The following is a 23,835-nucleotide window of genomic DNA, read 5'->3' as shown; positions in this document are numbered from 1 at the left end:
CAACAAATAAATTTTTTTAAACTCCAAACCTTTTCTGTTCATGAAATATAGAAGGAACAAAAATTTTGAATCACCAAACTATTTTACCCAATACAATAAGAATAAACGTTCGGCACTATTGCCACATCATGCAAGGCCATGCACTTTCCAATTATATAAACATCTAAAGAAGCTATGTTGAGAAGTTACTTTACGTGATTCTGCAGGGTGCAAAAGTCAAATCATACCACGTGGAATCATGCACTCATTTAAGACTGTCGCAAAAGGGAATATGTTCATAGCATTGTTCACTAGTTGAAAAGAACTTTCCACACTGCCAACATATGTGAGCCTTACACTGGGTACAATGCATGTGCTCACATCCGGAATTTTTTTCTATCATTACTGAACATTTCGGACATTCGCGAGTATTAGCGCCCTTCGCCCACTCCTTCAACTGTTGATCTGATCTTGATATTCCTTTACTGGCTTTAAATGCTTCACACGTATCAAATTTTTCATGACCTGAATCTCCGCATTTTTTACACGTTTGGGTATTACACTCCGGACATGTAAAAACGTTCGGGTCTGCAGTGATTTCATATATCCAGGAACAATCAGGTGTGGGGCAGGGCTTGATGTTGGGGTTACCAATCATGAAACATTCCAACGAAATACGGTAGAGCTTTTCAATTTGATCCACATCTAACAGCTTTGAGTAATCTTCTTTGATTGCATAATACTCGCACTTCTCACACATACATTTCTGTGGAAACATGTCCGCACTCTTTACTGAATCAAAAACATTGTTAAGGTACTGTGTGATGCAAGCAAAACAATAGGCATGACCACATAATGTAAGAAGATACGGATCTTCAACTTCACCAAAACAAACTGGACATTCATTAACTAAGTTTGCTGTTTCCCTCTGTGAGTTGGGTAATGTTTGAAGAAATTCTTCTACTTTATTTTGAACTTTATTAACAGCTTCTTTGGAACCATGTAAAACAAGTTTTCGACGTCTGATCTCCATTGAAGCTTGGCAATCTTCCCCTTCAACGAGTTTGTTAAGATCTTTTCCAAAGTGTTTCAGAATCTCTCGGATTGCGCCAACAGGTCGATCTGAATGTCGTAGATCAATCTCTGAATGTCTGGTTTTTCGCAGATCTTTGATCAATTTCTCAATCTGTACCCGAGCTTGGCGTTTTGATTTTGAATTGGCGGTTATTTGAATACGGCGACCAAAGTTGTTGGTATAGATTATTGCATTGGTCTGTTTTTGGATCTGTTTGATTTTTGAACGGCCATATCCACTTGACAAAATCTCGGCTGTTTCTGCATCTTCTATCAAAACGATCTCCGGGGCAACTAAACTTGATATGGTAACTCCGATATCTTGCACCACCTAAATTAAGGGCATAGAAAAAATAATAGCCTCTCATGGTCATCGATTATAATAAAGTAGAACGAAACGAAAAGAGAAAAAACCTAGGTGTCACAAAGAGGAAAAACTTTAACCTACTATGTTGCACACAGATAAACGAGCCATTAAAAACACAATTTATATATTTGCGTTCACGCAGATATCTCAGTGTAGGATAATAACCATGCACTGTGCTCGGCTGGGTATTCAAACTATAACAATTAGGTTTTCAATTTCTGGAAATTCTACTTTCTGCAGAAACAAAGCACCTTCGTTCACAACAATGAACAATACACTTATGAAAGCAAACATATATAAGTCATATTTACAACCAACCTTAGGATCGTCTCCAGTGACGATGATCTTTCTACGTCTCTGACATTGCTCATTACTGATGGTGACATCATCTTTCTTTAGTGCTTCGATTTCTTTCCTTATTTTTTCAAATATTCTTCCATCACACATGACTTCTACTTTTTTCGCAAATTCCAGGTACATTGCTCTTGCTCCAATAACGCCATTTCTTTCATTCAACTCTAGTACAGTTTTTTCAGCGCTGTTTAAGTCCTCAAATATCGCATACGCCAGAACCTTCTGACTATTTGCAATCCAAGGTTTCAAAATTCGCACAGGTCCAAAATCCTTTAAAACTTCTATCAGTTTTTCTTTCTCTTCTTCAGGATCAATCTTAGACTGTTTCGACGGAACACTAATTTTTGAAATGTTTTCAATTTGTGATATTGTACAACAACTTTCGAGTTGTTTTCTTACTGTAAATTCGTCGGCCGTCTCGCGTACATGTATACAAATATCACCTGAATCCTTTTTGACGAATATTTTGGGTTTGAGTGATTCAACGGGTGCTAATACACAATCGAGGTTCTGGACTATCATGTCAGTTACCTCTCTACTCTTACACTTGATGTAAGCTCGTCCACTTGCAGGAAGTGGAAACCAGCTAACTAAAACTTTGATTCCAGAGGGCTGCGTATTATCCTGGGAAGTTGCTCTTTCAACGCGTATGGGACTGAGCTTTATTTTTTGGACATTGTAAGGTAAATCAAGTGGATCCACAAAATTCAGAAATTTTCTTGCCTTCTCGGCTTCGTCAGTAGAAATGTAGGTAACATTACCCCACTTGAAATTTCCTTCACTCCCAGGCTTGGTTGTCGTGGCAAAGTGGAGAATTTTCCCGGCGTCTTTGAGCATCTCAAGCACAGTCATTGATTCAACCTAAATGAAAATAGAAAAAAAAAAAATGAAATAATCTCTTATCATTATCTCATTTACGTTGTCCCCATGCAGGCCCCCTCGTAACTAATTACTTTTATCTTAAAAAAAGACATCATATAAATGTTTACACGAAGTGATGGAACAAACCTTTTCACTCGGGTCGATTGTGTCAACAAAAACTTCAAATTTGCATGAGGTTCTGGGTTGAAGGATTAACTTCGTTTGCAAATTGTTTGAAACTAACATTTTAAGGCCCCCTACATTTGAAATGACAACCTCTGAGTAACCATCAAGTTCATGTCGTCTTCTCTGGATCACATCGTTCACAAGTTGACTGGCGTAATGAAGAGAATCCTTTGAGGTATATACATCGACCATTCCTTTATCCACGCTACATTCGACTGCGCAAAATACAGAATACTTTTCGGTTACAGATGCTTCTATCTGTTTCAGAGTAGAACCTTGAAAACCAATTACAGCTTTGACCATCTCTGGACCAACTGGGTGGAATCTTTGTCGTATAACTCTTGATTTATCAATGGCGTCTTCATCAATATACTGTAACATATGCATAGCAACTTCTGCCAACCATTCATAATGTACTGGTGTGATATTGAGTAAAAAGACTTGATCATTTGAGCTCTTGAGTTGCTGGTATAGTACCCAATCAGGTTGATAACCAAGACTGGCGAGAACAGATGATGGATGAATTCTTGCCTTCTGATTGGTGTGATTTGACGATACCACCATATAACCAAGTCTATCATGACCAAATGACCAAGCTATATTCTCGAAATATCCAGTTAATAAACTTTTAATCAAAGATTCCTGAATATTCTCTGCTGTCACGTCCAAGTTGATGCCGCGATCTCGCAGATGAGACAACGCTTCTCTGATCTCCCGAAACGTCTCTCGAGCAGCGCGAAGTAATTTGGAATTCAAAGCATTCTCCTTGCACCAGGCAACTTGCTCTTTCTTGGATTTCTCTGACCATTTTTTGTACACGTCAATTGCACTCAGCAGGTCACCACTGGTCTGACAGAATTCTTGTTTTTGAATGGCACATTCGTTTCTGATCTCAAGGTTTCCTCGATAGAAAACGTCATGACCGCTCGACATAAGTGCCGCAGCAATGATGATTTCATTTCCACATCCTCGATCAAGTCCCTCAAGAAGCGCTTTTGAAAGCTGTGGTTCAGTCGGTAAAAGAAGCATTTCTTTTCCCAAGTCATTCAAAGTTCCGTCCGGGTCTAAAGCCCTCAGCATTTTCAAACTCTCAATTGCTTTCGTCAGCGCATCAGCTGGTGGACTTTGGACAAAATCAAATTGTTGGATGTCTGTGACTCCTAAACTTAACAGCTGAAGAACAGCCATTCCAAGATGCATTTTTAAGATCTCAGGTTTTGTATTTTTCGCCATATTCTCGTAATCTTCGTATGTGTACAAACAATAACACTTGCCTGGCTCTGTACGTCCTGAAAATAACAAAATAACATATGTCTAGAGTGTTGTGTTTATTATAATCCACTTCCTAAGAAAAGTAAAAAATTGGTGGTAAAATCGCAAAGCATTTTTATAATATTCATAAAACGACTCTAATCTCCTATTAGCAGAAACAGTGTGGGTTATGAAACCCAGTGAGCTAAAGTGCTAGTCATCACTGCTTCATGACAGCGAACAGGCTCCAGGGGACAATCCAAACTGTTGTTATCAATAAAGGCTCTTGTTAAGGTCTAAAATCTTGCTAAACATGGCCACAACGCACCTGCCCTACCGGACCGCTGTACAGCTGAACTTTGGCTCACAAGTTTAACCTCTAAAGTGGTCATATTTCTAGCAGGATCAAAAGATGGTTCTTTCACCATGCCTGAATCAACAACGATACGAATACCATCAATAGTCAGTGAAGTTTCTGCGCTGTTTGTTGCCACGACAATTTTTCTCTTTCCTTTGGGCGTTGTCTCAAAAACCTTCAAAGAAATTAAGAATTAAAAAGAGAATAGAAACGTTAAGCACATGCAGTTATAAAGTCCTTTACAGTTTTTCAAATATTTTTTACCTTCAGAACACTTGCGAAAAAGCTCTTCATTATTAAGGTTAATTATGGCCTAAATTTTGGTATTTATATTTGTGATTGCGCCGCGTCCTAATTAATGCACCGGGGTAGCCTAAATTGATAAAATGTTTCAAAATACCTTCTGTTGTTCATCTGATTGTAATTTGCCATGAAGAGGAAGGATGATGTTTCCTGTTCCTAATCTCTGTTCCAACTTATCACAAGTCTTCTCAATTTCATTCTGCTGTGTCAAGAATACCAAAATATCTCCCTGTTCTTTACTTTGACACACTTCAACAATCTTCTCATAAACACCACCAACATAGTCTGTTGGCCTTTCCTTCATGTAAACACGCTCTACAGGAAATGTTCTCCCGGGTACTGTCACCAGGGGGCAGTTACCAAAATATTGCCGGAAAATATCAGTATTTAACGTCGCAGAGGTCACGATCAGTTTGAGAAGAGGAAACTTAGCAAGTTGTTTCTTAAGCATGGCTACAAGTAAATCTGTGTGAATAGATCTTTCGTGTGCTTCATCGATCACAATATATGAATATTGTTTCACAACATCGTCTCCTTTTAAAACTTCATTCAATAAAATACGGTCAGTTACAAACTTGATAATTGTCTTGTTTTTTATCTTCTTATCCAAACCAACATGATATCCTACTTCTTCTCCAATCTCGCATCCAAACTCTTCAGACACTCTTTTTGCTAAACTTATTGCTGCTATCTTACGAGGTTGGGTTACTACAACTTTTTTTCGTTCATTTAAATTTTCTTCTGCTAGATATTGCGCCAGTTGAGTACTTTTCCCTGACCCAGTCTCACCAACAAGAACCACAACTTGACCACAATTGATGCGTTTCAGTATTTCTGTACGCTTGGCATATATTGGTAAACTCGCTTCAAACTTTCTAAATTCTCTTTCTGTTATGTTTTTATGAGTTTTTAAAACATCCTCGATTCCTTTTCTATAGTTAACGCTGTGGTAATCTTCAATTTGCTTGTTGAAGCTTTCTAAAAGTTGGCAATATTTATTCTCAAATTCATTTTTTTGTTCTTCCAACTCTTGTTTCTTTCCTTTGTATGTTTTTCTTGCTTCTTTCAGACGATCAAACTCTTCTAATGGCATATATTTTTCTCGACGACTCAAATCTGGGGTGCGATCTTCAAGATCTTTCAGTTTTTTATCATTTTGTTTGAGAAGAGCTTCTTTTCGCTCATGCAATTTCTTCAAATATTCAACACGCTGACATTCTAATTTTCTCCATTCCAGTTCTTCTGTAATTCCAATCGCTGCTGTCACTTCGAGACTCTTTCCTCCAAGGCACAATTTGTTCCTTTGATCAATTGCTTTTCCTGCGGAATCAACGGAATCGAAATATACGCGTGCGTAACTGTCTTTCACTTGTCTTGTTACATCAACAAAACCTTGACAGTTTTTAAAAACATTTTGTACGTCTTTTTGCTTGAACTTTTGATCTAAATTATTTACCACAACATATGGCCTGTCTTGGTTTGTTTCTTTTGGTAGTCTTTTCCAAAATGGTTTTATTTTTACACCGTTATATGACGATTTTCGCATAGCTTCGTGTAATTTTTGGCAATCGCTTTGTGAATTTAACTTAACAAAGCACTCCTTTTCTATTTGAACAACTTTTAAAATTTCCACACTGTCGCACTGTTCATTAATAAATCTGAGAATGTTTTCTTCATTGCAATCGCGAGGGAATCCATCAAATTGGACAATATGATTGTTGCTTGGCATCTTTAGCTTCTGGTGTTGCTGTGGTTGGTCTGATGAATATTCTGGTTGCTGGCCAGATAAATATTGTTGCTGTTGTTGGTTAGGAGGCTGTTGATGATGTTTTTGACTTAGTTGTTGCTGAAGTATTCTTTTTACATTTTCTTCCCAATCTTTCTCTTTTTCTGGCAACTTCTGGTTTTCCAAATATCTTTCATTATCCTGCAGGTGACATTGCACTTTCGAAAATTTATTGTCTCCTATAATCTCTGCTTGTAATGGATTACAACTAAGAACATATTCTTCTGAAAATTTTGAAGGTTTTGCTTCTTCGCTACGTTTTTTCCTCTCTGAAGGCACTTTATTAGACAAATCTGATTGTTTAAACTCGTTATCACATTTTGGCTTACGAAAAAAATCACTGGCTTGCACTTGCTCCTGCGAATAAGTGTGTTGTAGCGGCATTTGTTGCATCATTCCTGGTCGAGATGAACTGGTTTGTAGCGGCATATGGTGCATCATTCCTGGTCGAGAAGAACCGGTTTGTAGCGGCATATGGTGCATCATTCCTGGTCGAGATGAACCGGTTTGTAGCGGCATATGGTGCATCATTCCTGGTCGAGAAGAACCGGTTTGTAGCGGCATATGGTGCATCATTCCTGGTCGAGATGAACCGGTTTGTAGCGGCATATGGTGCATCATTCCTGGTCGAGAAGAACCGGTTTGTAGCGGCGGATGTTGCATTATTCCTGGTCGAGAAGAACCGGTTTGTAGCGGCCGGTGTCGCATCATTCCTGGTCGAGAAAAACCGGTTTGTAGCGGCGGGTGTTGCATCATTCCTGGTCGAGAAGAACCGGTTTGTAGCGGCGGGTGTTGCATCATTCCTGGTCGAGAAGAACCGGTTTGTAGCGGCATTTGTTGCATCATTCCTGGGCGAGATAAACTGGTTTGTAGCGGCATTTGTTGCATCATTCCTGGTCGAAAAGAACTGGTTTGTAACGGCGGATGTTGCATCATTCCTTGTCGAGAGCGAGAACAACTGGTTTGCGTCTTTTTACGTTGCATCTTTATATTTGTTTTTTCAGTGACATTATCAAGCGTGTAATTTCTCTTGGATATTAATTTATCAGAATTCAAGTCATTGACAGAAAAACATTTCGTCGATGGTGGCGCATTGTTCGCAACCACTGCTGAATTTGTCTTTAAACTTGATACACAATCTCTTTTTCGACCTTTTTCATTTAACGAAGGATTGTTAGTGAAGAGAGATGTTTCTTTATTACATTCAACATTTTCTGTGTAAATTCTGTCAGCAAAGTCCTCATTCCAACTACCATTCCAATTACCACTTCGATCAACAGGCGTGTTAACCATTGGTGGATTAAAATCTGTCACATTTTTCTTTCCTGGTAATTTCTTATGATTACTGTACCCTGCACCTATGACGTCATCACTTGACGCATCACTTGAAGCAATCATGACACTGGAACCTTCTTTACTTTTCAGCGATGTACATTCTGCATTTTTGTACTTGTCATTTGGAATCACTTGGTCTTGGTTTTCTCCCAGGGAGGTTTGATGATAATGTTCGAGCATCATGGATTTATCACATGGTTCCTCACCAGGCTGGGACAACTATAAATACCCCCGCAAGCTAGGTGAACTATAAATTATTTCATTCTCTACAAAGAGGTTTTATTTGTGGGTCAGGTTTTTCCTAGACCTATAGTTATTTTCTTTCAATCTTACTTTCTTTCATTTTTAATCAAGGGCATGCACAAGCTTCCAGGGGCAATTTTGGTTATCAAAGGACAAGGAAATGCTGCAGTTGTGTCATGTAAAACCTGAATTATACAAAAACTTCAACATGCAGTTCTATGAACTTCTATCATTTTCATATTCTGGTAATTTTGCTTTTCACATCATTCTGTCTTTGAATGATTTTGAAATAAAGTTGAAAGTTTTAATTGTGTCTTGTATGAAGCTTATATTGTGTTTTTTTCAAGATGTCTTTTTTATTTGTAATTTGTTCTTTGAATTGCCTTTTTTAAATTGTCAGTTGGTCAAGGACTCAAGGTCACTGTACAGTATGTACAAAGCTTGTGTATACCGGGCCCAAATGGTACAAAAAAAACTGTGATAAACACAACAATTAAAGGATATTACATACCAACATTTTCCAAACAACTTTCCAATTCTATTATTAAATTTTGGATTTTTAGTATGCTCTTTCCAGCTGTAAATCTCTAGTCTGAGTAGTCTCTATCTTCTGGGGCCGGTTGTTCAAAGGCTTTTAGCTTGAACGGCGGATAAGTTCAAATGGAAAACGAGTTAAACAACTGAAATATCTATTTATAATATTGAACAACTGAGCTGAAATATTAGATGTAAATAGTTTAATTTTCAATGGAAGACATATTCAATGCAGGTCTATGCACTGTCCAGTCATGCAATAGATGATTGAGACTTTGAGAGTATTTTTGCAAATTTGGCTTATCCACTGTTTACCTTAAAAAGTAAAGCCTTTCGAACAACCGGCCCTTTGAAAACAAAAGAATCTGTATTTTAATGATTACCCCCTAGTATGAATAATTATGTCACTCCATAGTTGCGAGGCGTACTACCGCATGGATATATTATAAATTAAACTTACCACATATTTACTTTGGTCGGAAACATTGAATCTTTCTTTAACAGCAACTGAATGACTTGTACTTGTAGATAAAAGACTGTAGACGTCGGTCAATAGTTCGGTTTCAGGTTGATGACACGGATGGGATGATGAAATTTTACAAATAGAACGACGACTCAATTCCTCGCTTGACAAACATTCAAAAGCGAACTGCAGGGTCTCACAGTTTCTACAATAAACTAGAAATTGTTTAGGTGCATTTGTAAATTGTTCATCTAAATATTGAACACCTACAATCATTGATGTCGAATCCCCTAATTGTTCTGCTAGCCATTTGTAAAGCTCATCTGCTGGTATAATTGATTGTTTCTCGAATAGTTCCAACAACAACCAAAATTCTGTTTCTGTGCCATAGCGAAAGCAAAAGTTTTCGTTAATAGGTTCAAATTTGTCGGCTTGGCCAACTCTATGTCTGTGATTTTCCTTGTTTTCCTCCGGTTGAAATGTTTCAGCTTTTTGCGAATTACTTTGGTTGCCGCCCATCTAAAACAAAATGGACACTGTTCCTCGCTTGGTGGCAATATTTCTATTTTTCAGACCACCCTAGCACCTGATGAATTTATACATTATATTTATAGTATTGCCTCACCGATAAAAACCTGCATTATTACAATATACAACCCGAAAGTAGTATAATTACCGGTAACTACTCGATTTGCTTCACATACAAAACTGATATTGTTCATAGAGGAGTAGTACTAAATACGTTTCTAAAAGAATTCGCTAGTCATGCGCCGTTTTCAGCAAAAGCGACATGTACAGTAACATCGCATGACGGAAGTTAGATTGAATAAGTGAGACGTGTCAACTCCTGGAAACTTGATCTGTTGTTCCAGGAATTCCAAATTTCGCTCATATTTCTGGATTTCAGTTTTCAGAAGACTCTGTTTTAATAGTCTGTTTAAAACAGTTGTGTTTATAGGGTTCAACGCAAAATGCGGTAATTATCACGGGCGAAAGTCATTATGACGGGCGAATCAAGGTGAACTAAAGTCTCTTGGTCATAAATGGGCAGCAAGAATACTAAGGCGTCTAGTGATAAGGCTCAATCCACCTCTGCAGAAACGTCGAAAAATGGAAAACCAGTTGAAGCAGTCATTCCAGGGAATAAATGCGTGGTAAGGGTGGTAAGGTTGTCGGCGAATACATGTCTTGCATATAATATATACACAAAAATCCTCTCATTGACCCTTGAACTAGAAATGTGTCTTCATGATTATCAATTTTATATCATCATGCATCATCATAAATAACAATAATACCACGGTACTACAAAAAAGTCACAATTTGGTGATCACAATGCGTCGTTGTTTTTTTGAAAAGCGACAAATTAAGTAACTGACTATAAAGCTTTTTAGGGAATATAGGGTATTAATTAGAGTAATCAATCCAGCCAGGACAAACAATAACATTGGAATTCAAATGAAAGAAAAGGCAACTACATCCTAATGTTGGGAAAAGTATGCTCACCTTTAGTTCACTGGCAGTGCCAAGTAATGTCTGAAAAATGAAAGTTAATAAATCATAGTTAATTCAGTTGAAATGACCAATTAGTATGCCTCCCTTAAGTTTTCAAAGATTTGCACATCCATTCTTCCTATGTTAATTGCTCAACATCATGAATGTTTAATTACTTTAACCAAAAAGGTTTGAATTAGGTACAGCCAGTGGCATAGCCAGCAATGATAATTGGGGGGGGCGCATATTTATATATTCATGTTCACAGACTGTAAAGACAATTTATTTGAAAAGAAATTAATCCTGCGTATCACGAATACATGAATATGTGCCCCCCCAATTATCGTGCTGGCTACGCCACTGGGTACAGCTGCATAATTAACCTGTTAATTGAATCAAATATACACCACGATATGGTACATAACACCGTGTTAAAGTCGATTGTACAGGAATGTATGTGGTATTGGTATATATTCAAACTTTGTACAGTCAATTATACTGAAATATGGTATATTAAACCTTGGTGATTAAGGTAGAATATACCAGAATATGGTATATTCACGCTTGGTAGGATCGAATATACCATGTGGTATGTTTACTGTGTGGTAATGACATAATGTACATGGTATATTAGACCTTAATAATGTCAAATATACAGGAATGGGTGTCAGGTCGTTTCGTACTCTTGTCATTTCGTACCCATATCCCTGGTCGTTTCGTACTCTAATTGATGGTCGTTTCGTACCCCGATTTTAGTCGTTTCGTACTCAAACGCTATATGACTGCTTTTATTGCAATCAGTTCAGGATATACCTTAAAAATAATAGATATAGAGTGCGTATCTCGTTAAATAAAATAAAAATGGCAGAATTTAAGATCAGAAAATCTATATAAATAAAATATATTTGTCTTCTTGTTGTTGCAAAGCTAGCTCATTAAGTCCCTCGTGTGTAAAGTTCGAAACAACCATGTCTGGGTACGAAACGACCAGGCCTGGGTACGAAACAACTATGTCTGGGTACGAAACGACCAGGCCTGGGTACGAAACGGCAGAAGTACGAAATGACAAGAGTACAAAACGACCATAAACCACAGGAATGTGGTATATTCAAACTTGGTACGGTCAATTATACTGGAATATGGTGCTTGGTAATGTGGAATATATGGCACCAGATGATCAAACCATAGCAAACACAAGATTATTACTGAAGAATTCACAAGATTAAAGAGATCAGCAGATAGTTTGGACAAACCACTCACAAATATCTCATGTTTCAGGACCAATAAACTTAGAAGAATTTCCTTAGCTCGTGACCAGGGTGCTTCCAGGTGGCTGGATGTCCTTCCTTTGGAAGAAGAAGGGTACGTTTTGAACAAAGACGCCTTGCGAGTGGCGATATGACAATTTATCCCAAATCCTCTAAGTTACTGCACTTGTGGAAAGCGTTTCAACACGATCCTATTCGATGCGATGGACTGTAAAACTGGTGGCTTCTTTTAGCTCGTCATGATGCTGTTAGTAATTTGGAGGCCTCCTTACTGTCCGACGTAAGAAGAGAATCATTTGATTAACATCAACTGCATCAATATTGAAGATGACGCAAGGCTTGACGTCAAAACCAGGGACTTCTATAGGCAGGGTTAGGTTGCTTTTTGACACACGGATACTCCGTAGGAGCTCTCTCCTCGGCAGAGGCTTCGAATGCAAATGCGCTAGATTTTTTTAAAAAGATGACCGCTGCTGAAATTAGAAACGCGGGCCCACGTTTCTAATTTCAGCAGCGGTCATCTTTAAAAATCTAGCGCATTTGCATTCGAAGCCTCTGCGGAGGGGAGAGCCGTAGGAGTATCAGGGAGTCATTGCTAACGGTCTCGCATTCTTTATTAGCATTAACTCGACCAAACTGCTTTGCGCGCTTAGTATTAAAAACTTGTTTATCTGGTTATCTACTAGCCAAGAATTAATCGGCTATTTGTACATCCGTGAGTCGTCTTGATTGAGACCTTTGATTTGATATTAGAATTGTACATCTCAGTGCCGAATCAAATAAGTCCCAACCAATTGACAAAACCTTCCTGACTCCTGAGACATGAAAACGAAAAAAAGAGAGCTTTCAACAGAAGAGTTTTGGGTCTTTGGATTTAATAGAACAATGGGCAAAGAATGTATAAAATTCCACAATGAAAATCGCAGATAAACAAGCCAAACCTTATTCAACCGTCATGGCATTGGGCCAGAACCAAACTTTCTTTTTCCCAAGCTTATTAGATTTTCCTTCTTCTAAGGGGAACTAGAACAGTTTTTTAATTTATTTACTATTAGAACCGATTTAAGTTTTATTCAAAACTTTTTTTATCTATACAGTATAATTTTTACTTTTAGTATCTTAATGTATTTGTTTCGCAGTGTTTTATCTATTTCTCTTAAATCTTGTATCTATTTCTCTAAATTCTTTCTCTATGTTACCGCTGTAGCTAGTTACGCCAATTAGTAACGATTTGGGTGGGAGAGTTTAAACTACATTGTTGTGATGTTTCACCCTAGCAGAGTTATTGCAGAGTTATTTACGTAGAACTGCTCAACCCTCAGACCTACGTAGCCTAGATCATTTCTATCAGATCGTTTCTATCAATTGAAGTCGTAAATGTCTTAGCATTAAAATGGCATGCGCATTCTTCAATAATTTACGCCAGGTATGTTTGTTTCCAGGCTGGTATGGAGCGCAGTGATCTCGGAAACACACATGGAATGTGTCGGAATGTTGCATCCAAAACATCCACTCGAAATGACATCACAGCAGCTCCGTATAGTCAAGTAAAATATTCTTTAGAAAATAAGAATGTCAGTTTATCAAGAACACTATGTGACACCACAGACGGAGGACCATCCAAGAAGTGGCATCAGCAAAAAAGATCTGTCGAAAGTCATCAACCAACAGTTGATCAGAGAGAACTGAAAACCACTGCAAATGAACACTCACGCAAGATTGAAGCAACTACCGAGAGAAAAGTCACAAAAATGGTTGAACTAAATACCCGAACAACGCCAACCAGTGACAATCGTCAGATCTACAGTAACAATTCAAAGTACAGCATCAAGTATAGTACGACAGAGAAAGATCAAGATGGAAGCAACGTTAAACATCAGAAGACAGCTTTTATGGTTGATGAGGTAAATGCTCCTGTTTCAAGCAAATCCAACAATGTCTCACCCTCTTATCATTTCTCCAAGAAAAATGCCACAATTCAACCTAGAGCTATGAATGAGAAGACGATGCATGAAGAAAATCTTCGCGTGAAAGCGACCACGACAAACACTGATTCTCCTGTCAAAAACTTCCCTAAGACGATCACTGGCGAAAATGCAATCGACAATGAAGCACATGATGCGATCAAACCAGGAAAAACCTCATACAGTGGCAACTGCAAACAACTGGGGCAGAATTCCACCAATCGTTACTTTCAACCAGAATATAATGAACAAATAACATCAACACATTCGTTCCGGAAATACAATACTTCAGTTAGTCAAAGGAAAAATACTAATGCTTTATCTAATAATGGAGCACCTTTGGTCAGTAACAATGAGTACAACAGCAAGATTCTCGTAAAAGATTCTCATAATAACACCTTGGATGAGGCAGTTACACCAGAATCAATACTATGTGTCCCCAGCAATGACTTCACCTCTGAAAGCATAATACTTGCAAACGATACACTTCTTACTGGCCTAGGGGAAGTTAATGACAACTGTATAGTTTCTTCTGATAAAAGTGTTTATGATTTGATGCCATCACCCGGAGCACTAACGCCGAAGCTACAGAATTCTTATAAGGACAATGATGCTGTGTGCAATTCAAATAAAATTGGTTTTACAAATGGTGTGCATAATGATTGTACTGAAAATAGAAGAGTAGTTTCGGTTTCATCTAACAAGGAAGAAAGTCCGTCGGATTGCAATGAAATTTCTCACCCGCTTGTTAAAGGTAAAGAGATGAAAGATGAAATGCCATTATCGGGTAAGTCTAAGGATTTTAAAATGAGCTTAAAAAGCACTTCGTTAAAAAATGAAGTCAATCAGCATATCAAGACGGAGAAGCAGGACGAAGTATCCGATGATAAGAACGCAACAGGGTCATTGACCACTGCAACACAATCACGACATTTTGAAGTTTCATTAGATCATGATTGTGTGGACGTTACAACAAGTATTAATAAAAAATGTAAAGCCAATGAAAGAGTTCCGCAACCTGCAGTTCCAAAAACCTACCAACAAGGATGTAAATTTGAAAGAAACCAGGTTGAGAGTTCTCAACTAGGAAAAGCAAAAAGAAATGATGCCGACATTAGAGAAAATGATACAAACGATGGAATGAAGAACGATAATACTGCTCAAAATATTTCAGGTACTCTGCTAGTCGAAAAAACAGAGAACGTGTGCGATTCAATGTCTGTTTCCTCCAAGACTAGTGATGTTACTGACGAAAGTAGAAATAGTACAGACTTTAAAGATCCATTTGTTGTGTTTCTCTCTAACCTTCCACACTCTGTAACACCAAAAGAGATTGTTGCTTTGTTCAAAGGAAAATATCCCGGCTTCAGAAAGGCTTTCAAAACTCGACAATTCGGCGGAGCTATTGCTGCATTTTCAAATGCAGAACAAGCATTGAATTGTGCTAAGCAAATGAAAGGTAGCTATTTCCGTGGACGAAAGATCCATGTAAAGGCGAAAATTTCAGATAAACCTTTGTTAGGTAGTGAGGAAATACCAAGAAGCTATGACAAAGTTAACGCCTGGCTTAAAAATGAGAGTTGCCTGACACTAGCTAGTCCGTCCAAGGGAAACCAGAGAGATGGCAATATTCTTTCATCCGATGAAAATATAATCGTCGAAAATGAGAAGACTGAGAGGAATATGTCTCATGCATATCATGTTCAAGATGAACATGTTCAAGATGAACATGTTGTTACCGTAAAAAATTTACCACACTCTGTGTCCACGAGCAAACACCTGTATGAAATATTCAGTAAGAAGTGTTCGGGAATAAAAGGGACTACCCTCGTCAAACCCGGTTGTGGTGAAATTGAATTTGACAGCCGAAACGAAATGGAAATCTGCATAAAAATGAGGCATACAGTCAATGGAAAACCTCTCACTGTCTCTATTAAGGTAGCTGAGTATATGCAGCAAGACGATATGCACAAACTGAAAAATCAAACGTCAAGCAATGAGAGACAGGGGGAAAACCTGAAGGAGCAACAACAACAAAATCAACCACAGAAACAACACTCAGAAAAACGACAACAGGAACAGAAACAAGAACAACAACAGAAAGAATACTCAGAAAAACGACAACAGGAACGGAAACAACAACAAAATCAACAACAGAAACAACACTCAGAAAAACGAGAACAGGAACAGAAACAACAACAAAATCAACAACAGAAACAATGCTCAGAAAAACGACAACAGGAACGGAAACAACAACAAAATCAACAACAGAAACAACACTCAGAAAAACGACAACAGGAACACAAACAACAACAAAATCAGCAACAGAAACAATGCTCAGAAAAACAACAAGAGGAACAGAAACAAGAACAACAACAGAAGCAACACTCAGAAAAACGACAACAGGAACACAAACAACAACAAAATCAGCAACAGAAACAATGCTCAGAAAAACAACAAGAGGAACAGAAACAAGAACAACAACAGAAGCAACACTCAGAAAAACGACAACAGGAACGGAAACAACAACAAAATCAACAACAGAAACAATACTCAGAAAAACGAAAACAGGAACAAAATCAACAACAGAAACAACAAAACAGGAACATCAAAAAACGAAAAAGGAACAGCAACAGAAACAACAACCAAATCAGAGACAAAATCAACAACACAATCAACAACATGGCCCACAACAAGAAAAACGACAGGAACAACATCAAAATCAACAACAAAATCAAAAACAAGAACGACATGAACAAGAACAGAAAGAAAGACGACAAAAACAACAAGAACAACAAAAAAAGCCACAAGAACAGAAATCACAACAGCATAGACAGCAGCAGCAAAATCAGCAAAAGGAAAAACACCATAAACGACAACAGGAACAACAACAGGAAAACCAACAACAGGAACAACATTGCCAACAAACACAACAAAAACAACAAAATCAACAGCAGCAACAAAAAATGCAACAGCTAAAACCTAAGCAACCGCACCAATCACTTGAACAACAACAACAGCAACACCAGAAGCTAAAGATGCCAATCAACAATCATATTGTCCAATTTTGTGGATTCCCTCGCGATTGCAATGAAGAAAACATTCTCAGATTTATTAATGAACAATGCGACAGCGTGGAAATTTTAAAAGTTGTTCAAATAGAAGAGAAATGCTGTGTGAAGTTAAAATCACAAAGCGATTGCCAAAAATTACACGAAGCTATGCGAAAATCGTCATATAACGGTGTAAAAATAGAACCATTTTGGAAAAGACTACCAAAAGAAACAAACCAAGACAAGCCATATGTTGTGGTAAGAAATTTAAATCAAAAGTTCAAGCAAAAAGACGTACAAAATGTTTTTAAAAACTGTCAAGGTTTTGTTGATGTAACAAGACAAGTGAAAGACAGTTACGCACGCGTGTATTTCGATTCCGTTGATTCCGCAGGAAAAGCAATTGATCAAATGAACAAATTGTGCCTTGGAGGAAAGAGTCTCGAAGTGACAGCAGCGATTGGAATTACAGAAGAACTGGAATGGAGAAAATTAGAATGTCAGCGTGTTGAATATTTGAAGAAATTGCATGAGCGAAAAGAAGCTCTTCTTAAGCAAAATAATAAAAAACTGAAAGATCTTGAAGATCGCACCCCAGATTTGAGTCGTCGAAAAAAATATATGCCATCAGAAGAGTTTGATCGTCTGAAAGAAGCAAGAAAAACATACAAAGGAAAGAAACAAGAGTTGGAAGAACAAAAAAATGAATTTGAGAAGAAATATTGCCAACTTTTAGAAAGTTTCAACAAGCAAATTGAAGATTACCACAGCGTTAACTATAGAAAAGGAATCGAGGAAGTTTTGAAAACTCATAAAAACATAACAGAAAGAGAATTTAGAAAGTTTGAAGCGAGTTTGCCAATATATGCCAAGCGTACAGAAATACTGAAACGCATCAATTGTGGTCAAGTTGTGGTTCTTGTTGGTGAGACTGGGTCAGGGAAAAGTACTCAACTGGCGCAATATCTAGCAGAAGAAAATCTAAATGAACGAAAAAAAGTTGTAGTAACCCAACCTCGTAAGATAGCAGCAATAAGTTTAGCAAAAAGAGTGTCTGAAGAGTTTGGATGCGAGATTGGAGAAGAAGTAGGATATCATGTTGGTTTAGATAAGAAGATAAAAAACAAGACAATTATCAAGTTTGTAACTGACCGTATTTTATTGAATGAAGTTTTAAAAGGAGACGATGTTGTGAAACAATATTCATATATTGTGATCGATGAAGCACACGAAAGATCTATTCACACAGATTTACTTGTAGCCATGCTTAAGAAACAACTTGCTAAGTTTCCTCTTCTCAAACTGATCGTGACCTCTGCGACGTTAAATACTGATATTTTCCGGCAATATTTTGGTAACTGCCCCCTGGTGACAGTACCCGGGAGAACATTCCCTGTAGAGCGTGTTTACATGAAGGAAAGGCCAACAGACTATGTTGGTGGTGTTTATGAGAAGATTGTTGAAGTGTGTCAAAGTAAAGAAAAGGGAGATATTTTGGTATTCTTGACACAGCAGAATGAAATTGAGAAGACTTGTAATAAGTTGGAACAGAGATTAGGAACAGGAAACATCATCCTTCCTCTTCATGGCAAATTACAATCAGATGAACAACAGAAGGTATTTTGATGAATTTTATCAATTCAGGCTACCCCGGTGCATTAATTAGCCCGCGGCGCAATCACAAATATAAATACCAAATTTTAGGCCATAATTAGCCTTCATAATGAAGAGCTTTTTCGCAAGTGTTCTGAAGGTAAAAAATATTTGAAAGACTGTAAAGGATTTTATAACTGCATGTATTTAACGTTTCTCTTCTCTTTTTAATTCTTAATTTCTTTGAAGGTTTTTGAGCGAACGCCCAAAGGAAAGAGAAAAATTGTCGTGGCAACAAACAGCGCAGAAACTTCACTGACTATTAATGGTATTCGTATCGTTGTTGATTCAGGCATGGTGAAAGAACCATCTTTTGATCCTGCTAGAAATATGACCACTTTAGAGGTTAAACTTGTGAGCCAAAGTTCAGCTGTACAGCGGTCCGGTAGGGCAGGTATGCAAGCTTTTAGACCTTGAACAAGAGCCCGTATTGATAACAACAGTTTGGATTGTCCCCTGGAGCGTGTTCGCTGTCATGAAGCAGTGGTGACTAGCACTTTCGCTCACTGGGTTTCATAACCCACACTGTTCTTGCTAATAGGAGTTTAGAGTCGTTTTATGAAATATTATAAGAATGCTTCGCGATTTTACCACCAATTTTTTACTTTTCCTAGGAAATGGATTGTAATAAACACAACACTCCAGACATATGTTATTTTGTTATTTTCAGGACGTACAGAGCCAGGCAAGTGTTATTGTTTGTACACATACGAAGATTACGAAAAGATGGAGAGAAATACAAAACCTGAGATCTTAAAAATGCATCTTGGAATGGCTGTACTTCAGCTGTTAAGTTTAGGAGTCACAGATATCCAACAATTTGATTTTGTCCAAAGTCCACCAGCTGATGCGCTGACGAAAGCAATTGAGAGTTTGAAAATGCTGAGGGCTTTAGACCCGGACGGAACTTTGAATGACTTGGGAAAAGAAATGCTTCTTTTACCGACTGAACCACAGCTTTCAAAAGCGCTTCTTGTGGGACTTGATCGAGGATGTGGAAATGAAATCATCATTGCTGCGGCACTTATGTCGAGCGGTCATGACGTTTTCTATCGAGGAAACCTTGAGATCAGAAACGAATGTGCCATTCAAAAACAAGAATTCTGTCAGACCAGTGGTGACCTGCTGAGTGCAATTGACGTGTACAAAAAATGGTCAGAGAAATCCAGGAAAGAGCAAGTTGCCTGGTGCAAGGAGAATGCTTTGAATTCCAAATTACTTCGCGCTGCTCGAGAGACGTTTGGGGAGATTAGAGAAGCGTTGTCTCATCTGCGAGGTCGCGGCCTCAACATGAACGTGACAGCAGAGAATATTCAGGAATCTCTAATTAAAAGTTTATTAGCTGGATATTTCGAGAATATAGCTTGGTCATTTGGTCATGATAGACTTGGTTATATGGTGGTATCGTCAAATCACACCAATCAGACGGCAAGAATTCATCCATCATCTGTTCTCGCCAGTCTTGGTTATCAACCTGATTGGGTACTATACCAGCAACTCAAGAGCTCAAATGATCAAGTCTTTTTACTCAATATCACACCAGTACATTATGAATGGTTGGCAGAAGTTGCTATGCATATGTTACAGTATATCGATGAAGACGCCATTGATAAATCAAGAGTTATACGACGAAGATTCCACCCAGTTGGTCCAGAGATGGTCAAAGCTGTAATTGGTTTTCAAGGTTCTACTCTAAAACAGATAGAAGCATCTGTAACTGAAAAGTATTCTGTATTTTGTGCAGTCGAATGTAGCGTGGATAAAGGAATGGTGGATGTTTATACCTCAAAGGATTCTCTTCATTACGCCAGTCAACGTGTGAACGATGTGATCCAGAAAAGAAGACATGAACTTGATGGTTACTCAGAGGTTGTCATTTCAAATGTAGGGGGCCTTAAAACGTTAGTTTCAAACAATTTGCAAACGAAATTAATCCTTCAACCCAGAACCTCGTGCAAATTTGAAGTTTTTGTTGACACAATCGACCCGAGTGAAAAGGTTGGTAGGCATTACTTCACGTCTACACTTCAATAACACAAAATACTTAATGTACTACTTTACTTAATAACCATACGTTAAATATAACTTGATATACTTTTATTTAGGTCGATTCTGATGAGGTGCGTGAAGTACTTAATAAGCGTGGAATGATAATTCATTTTACCGTCTGGAAAGCGAAAGATAGAAATAGTTGTATGAAAGGTAACGTTACTTACTCTGATGCTCACGAAGCCGAAGAAGCAATAAACTATCTGGAAAATGAACTAGATCCGGAAGAAGATCTGCCCTATAATGTTGATAGAATTATGTTAAAGCCTGCCCGCGTTGAAAGTATTTCTACCCTGGAGTATTTCCAGCATTCCGGTGTTAGAATTATAGTTAGCTGGTTTCCTTTGCCTGCTCGTGGAATAGCTTATATCAAGTGTAAAAATGACGATACCAACGCAATACTCGAAAATTTAAACCATAATATGGCGAACAATTGCAAGAAAGCATTTTTGACGAAATCTGGCGATATCTGCCTGCCAATTCAGGTGACTGATGATGAGTTTACAGTTAGAAAAATACTTAACAGTTGCTGTACAATTTGTCAAGTTGAAAGCGTCTCCAAGGTTATTGTTCCCAGCATTTTGAACGAAATTAACCTTGAAGAAGAGAAAAAGGAATTGATTGAGTTAATGGAAGATTTTGGAGCTACAAAAGTTATTAATATTTGGGTTGCTCATAAGAAGGTCTGTGCAAGAGTACTGTTTGAAGATCTGATCACCGCTGAGGAGGTTATTCAGGAGTTAAACGAAGAGATGGACGAAATCGGAGTTAGAGCAGTGTACATAGAGTTTGAAGAGAAAGCAGAAGTCATGTGTGATGGAAGAATGTTTGAAAAAATAAAAAAAGAAATGGAAGCACTAAAGAAAGATGATGTCACCATCAGTAATGAGCAATGTGGAAGACGTAGAAAGATCATCGTGACTGGAGACGATCCCAAGGTTCGTTATGATGTATATATGAAAAATAATTTAGAATCAATCTATTCTGTGACGTGGTAATATATTTTTTACAAAAAATGATGGCTTTACTGTCACAATAAATTTACAGATCGATTTGTAATTTTTTTTTGAGCTGGTGATTTCATTCAATCATAGAATGAACCTTTGATCTTTGTTTTTTTTTGTTTTCTATAATACCATACTGCATCTTTATTCCAGGTGGTCCAGAGTATCGGAGTTACCTTATCAAATTTAGTTGCCCCGGAGATCGTATTGATAGAAGATGCAGAAACAGCCAATGCCTTATCAAGTGGATATGGGCGTTCAAAAATCAAAGAGATCCAGAAACAGAACAATGCAATGATCTATACCAACAACTTTGGTCGCCGTATTCAAATAACCGCCAATTCAAAAGCAAAACGCCAAGCTCGGGTACAGATTGAGAAATTGATCGAAGACCTGCGAAAAACCAGACATTCAGAGATTGATCTACGACATTCAGATCGACCTGTTGGCGCAATCCGAGAGATTCTGAAACACTTTGGAAAAGATCTTAACAAACTTGTTGAAGGGGAAGATTGCCAAGCTTCAATGGAGATCAGACGTCGAAAACTTGTTTTACATGGTTCCAAAGAAGCTGTTAATAAAGTTCAAAATAAAGTAGAAGAATTTCTTCAAACTTTACCCAACTCACGGAGGGAAACAGCAAACTTAGTTAATGAATGTCCAGTTTGTTTTGGTGAAGTTGAAGATCCGTATCTTCTTACATTATGTGGTCATGCCTATTGTTTTGCTTGCATCACACAGTATCTTAACAATGTTTTTGATTCAGTAAAAAGTGCGGACATGTTTCCACAGAAATGTATGTGTGAAAAGTGCGAGTATTATGCAATCAAAGAAGATTACTCAAAGCTGTTAGATGTGGATCAAATTGAAAAGCTCTACCGTATTTCGTTGGAATGTTTCATGATTGGTAACCCCAACATCAAGCCCTGCCCCACACCTGATTGTTCCTGGATATATGAAATCACTCCAAAGCCAGATGTTTTTGACTGTCCTGAATGTAACATTCGTTTGTGTCGAAAATGTGGTGATTCAGTTCATAAAATGTTTGATACATGTGAAGCATTCAAAGCCAGCAAAGATCCGTCGCAGTCAAACAGACTTTATCAAGAATGGATCGCGAGAGCAGATACCCGCAAGTGCCCAAAATGTTTTGTCATGATCGAGAGAAACAAGGGATGTTCGCACGTAGCGTGTACCCAGTGTAAGGCTCACATCTGTTGGAAATGTGGAGAAACGTTTGACACAAGCTCTGCATGTTATCATCACATAGAATCGTGTAGAAGTAATTGATTGTTAGAGTCATAGGCGTACGGGCCTAAAAATTTTGCAGGAACAGGTGAATGATTTTAGCAAAAATTACCCGACACTAGTTCAAATTGCCCGACTTATCGCCGAGTTCTGCAAATATTGCCGAAATAGATTTAAATTTCCTAGGGGGAAAGCAGCTTCCCTTGCCCCTTCCCCTTGCTCCACGCCTGTCCCATACGCCTATGGTTACAGTCATTAATCTTGAAACCGTTTCAAGACCTAAGCAACTTGATTTACCTTTAAATCAAACTTATTGATTTAAACTGATTACAATTTTGTAGTTTTGCGTTTGATCTCACGCACACCACTCAATGTATTTGCCATTAATTATCTAGGTTACCCGATACGGGCCGATAGGTAGAAATGCTGCCGGAAAGCACGACAGTGTTCAGCTTGCGAATCTCGTTTCCATCTGGAGTTCTTTATAAAAAAGTAATACCCAAGGATGGAGAATGCAGTCTTGTCAGATCTCATTAATTATCATTAAAATTGATTAGTACCGAAATTACATCAGTAATAGGGTAAAAATATACTAGAAACTATTCACAGCTCTTTTTAATGACACGTTGTGGTAAAAATGAATTTATAAAACGATTAGTCTTACAGAGGAATGGTAATAACGTCTTAATTCATAACTGAGTAAAAAATCTATTTGGTAAAAATATCTTGTAGTTTGAAAAAGGTATTGTGCTTCTAAAAAAGTTTTAACAAAGTTTCTCGTCTCATTCTGAAGCGTCGGTATAACCCAATGACGGTGCATTATTCTCAACGCACCGCTCTGAACCACGAAGCGGCCTACGTAATCTGCCCCACTTCGCCCCCCCCCCCCCGACTCAGTCTAGTCCTGAGGCCGCTTGGCGGCCACCTAAGACTTTGCATTATCACTATCCATTTAAGACGCACAGATATGGAAGGAACTAGACTGAGTTTCGAAATATCAACTACTCG

General features: G+C 38.0%; 2 protein-coding genes across 3 annotated transcripts; one reads left to right on the top strand and one right to left on the bottom strand.

Annotated features, from left to right (window-relative positions):
- Positions 1-46: 46 nt before the first annotated feature.
- Positions 47-10,686, bottom strand: LOC114535658 (ATP-dependent RNA helicase DEAH12, chloroplastic-like). Of its 2 annotated transcripts, none has more exons than XM_028556947.1 (7): positions 10,601-10,686; positions 9,092-9,613; positions 4,831-8,073; positions 4,401-4,605; positions 2,783-4,110; positions 1,739-2,635; positions 47-1,384 (listed from the first exon to the last, which is right to left on the bottom strand). In XM_028556947.1, the coding sequence occupies exons 2-7, from the start codon at positions 9,611-9,613 to the stop codon at positions 245-247; spliced, it is 7,335 nt and encodes a 2,444-aa protein (XP_028412748.1). In that variant the 5' UTR covers positions 10,601-10,686; the 3' UTR covers positions 47-244. The 2 variants fall into 2 exon arrangements, with proteins under 2 accessions (XP_028412748.1, XP_028412749.1); XM_028556948.1 differs by lacking the exon at positions 10,601-10,686 and adding an exon at positions 9,771-10,045.
- LOC114535643 (ATP-dependent RNA helicase DEAH11, chloroplastic-like) lies at positions 7,763-23,535 on the top strand. Its single transcript, XM_028556929.1, is given in 11 exon segments — positions 7,763-7,847; positions 7,945-8,096; positions 8,209-8,342; positions 10,053-10,248; positions 13,299-16,147; positions 16,149-16,309; positions 16,410-18,490; positions 18,716-18,920; positions 19,197-20,524; positions 20,632-21,513; positions 21,733-23,535. Coding segments are annotated over 8 exon segments (8,754 nt in total). The 5' UTR covers positions 7,763-7,847; positions 7,945-8,096; positions 8,209-8,342; positions 10,053-10,137; the 3' UTR covers positions 22,870-23,535.
- Positions 23,536-23,835: the final 300 nt, after the last annotated feature.

The sequence above is a fragment of the Dendronephthya gigantea genome, unplaced genomic scaffold (genome assembly GCF_004324835.1).
Source record: "Dendronephthya gigantea isolate DGI-Jeju-01 unplaced genomic scaffold, DenGig_1.0 000122F, whole genome shotgun sequence".
Classification (NCBI taxonomy): domain Eukaryota; kingdom Metazoa; phylum Cnidaria; class Anthozoa; order Malacalcyonacea; family Nephtheidae; genus Dendronephthya; species Dendronephthya gigantea.
The sequence above is the reverse complement of the archived record's forward strand: the minus strand, read 5'-3'. Positions and strand labels throughout refer to the sequence as shown.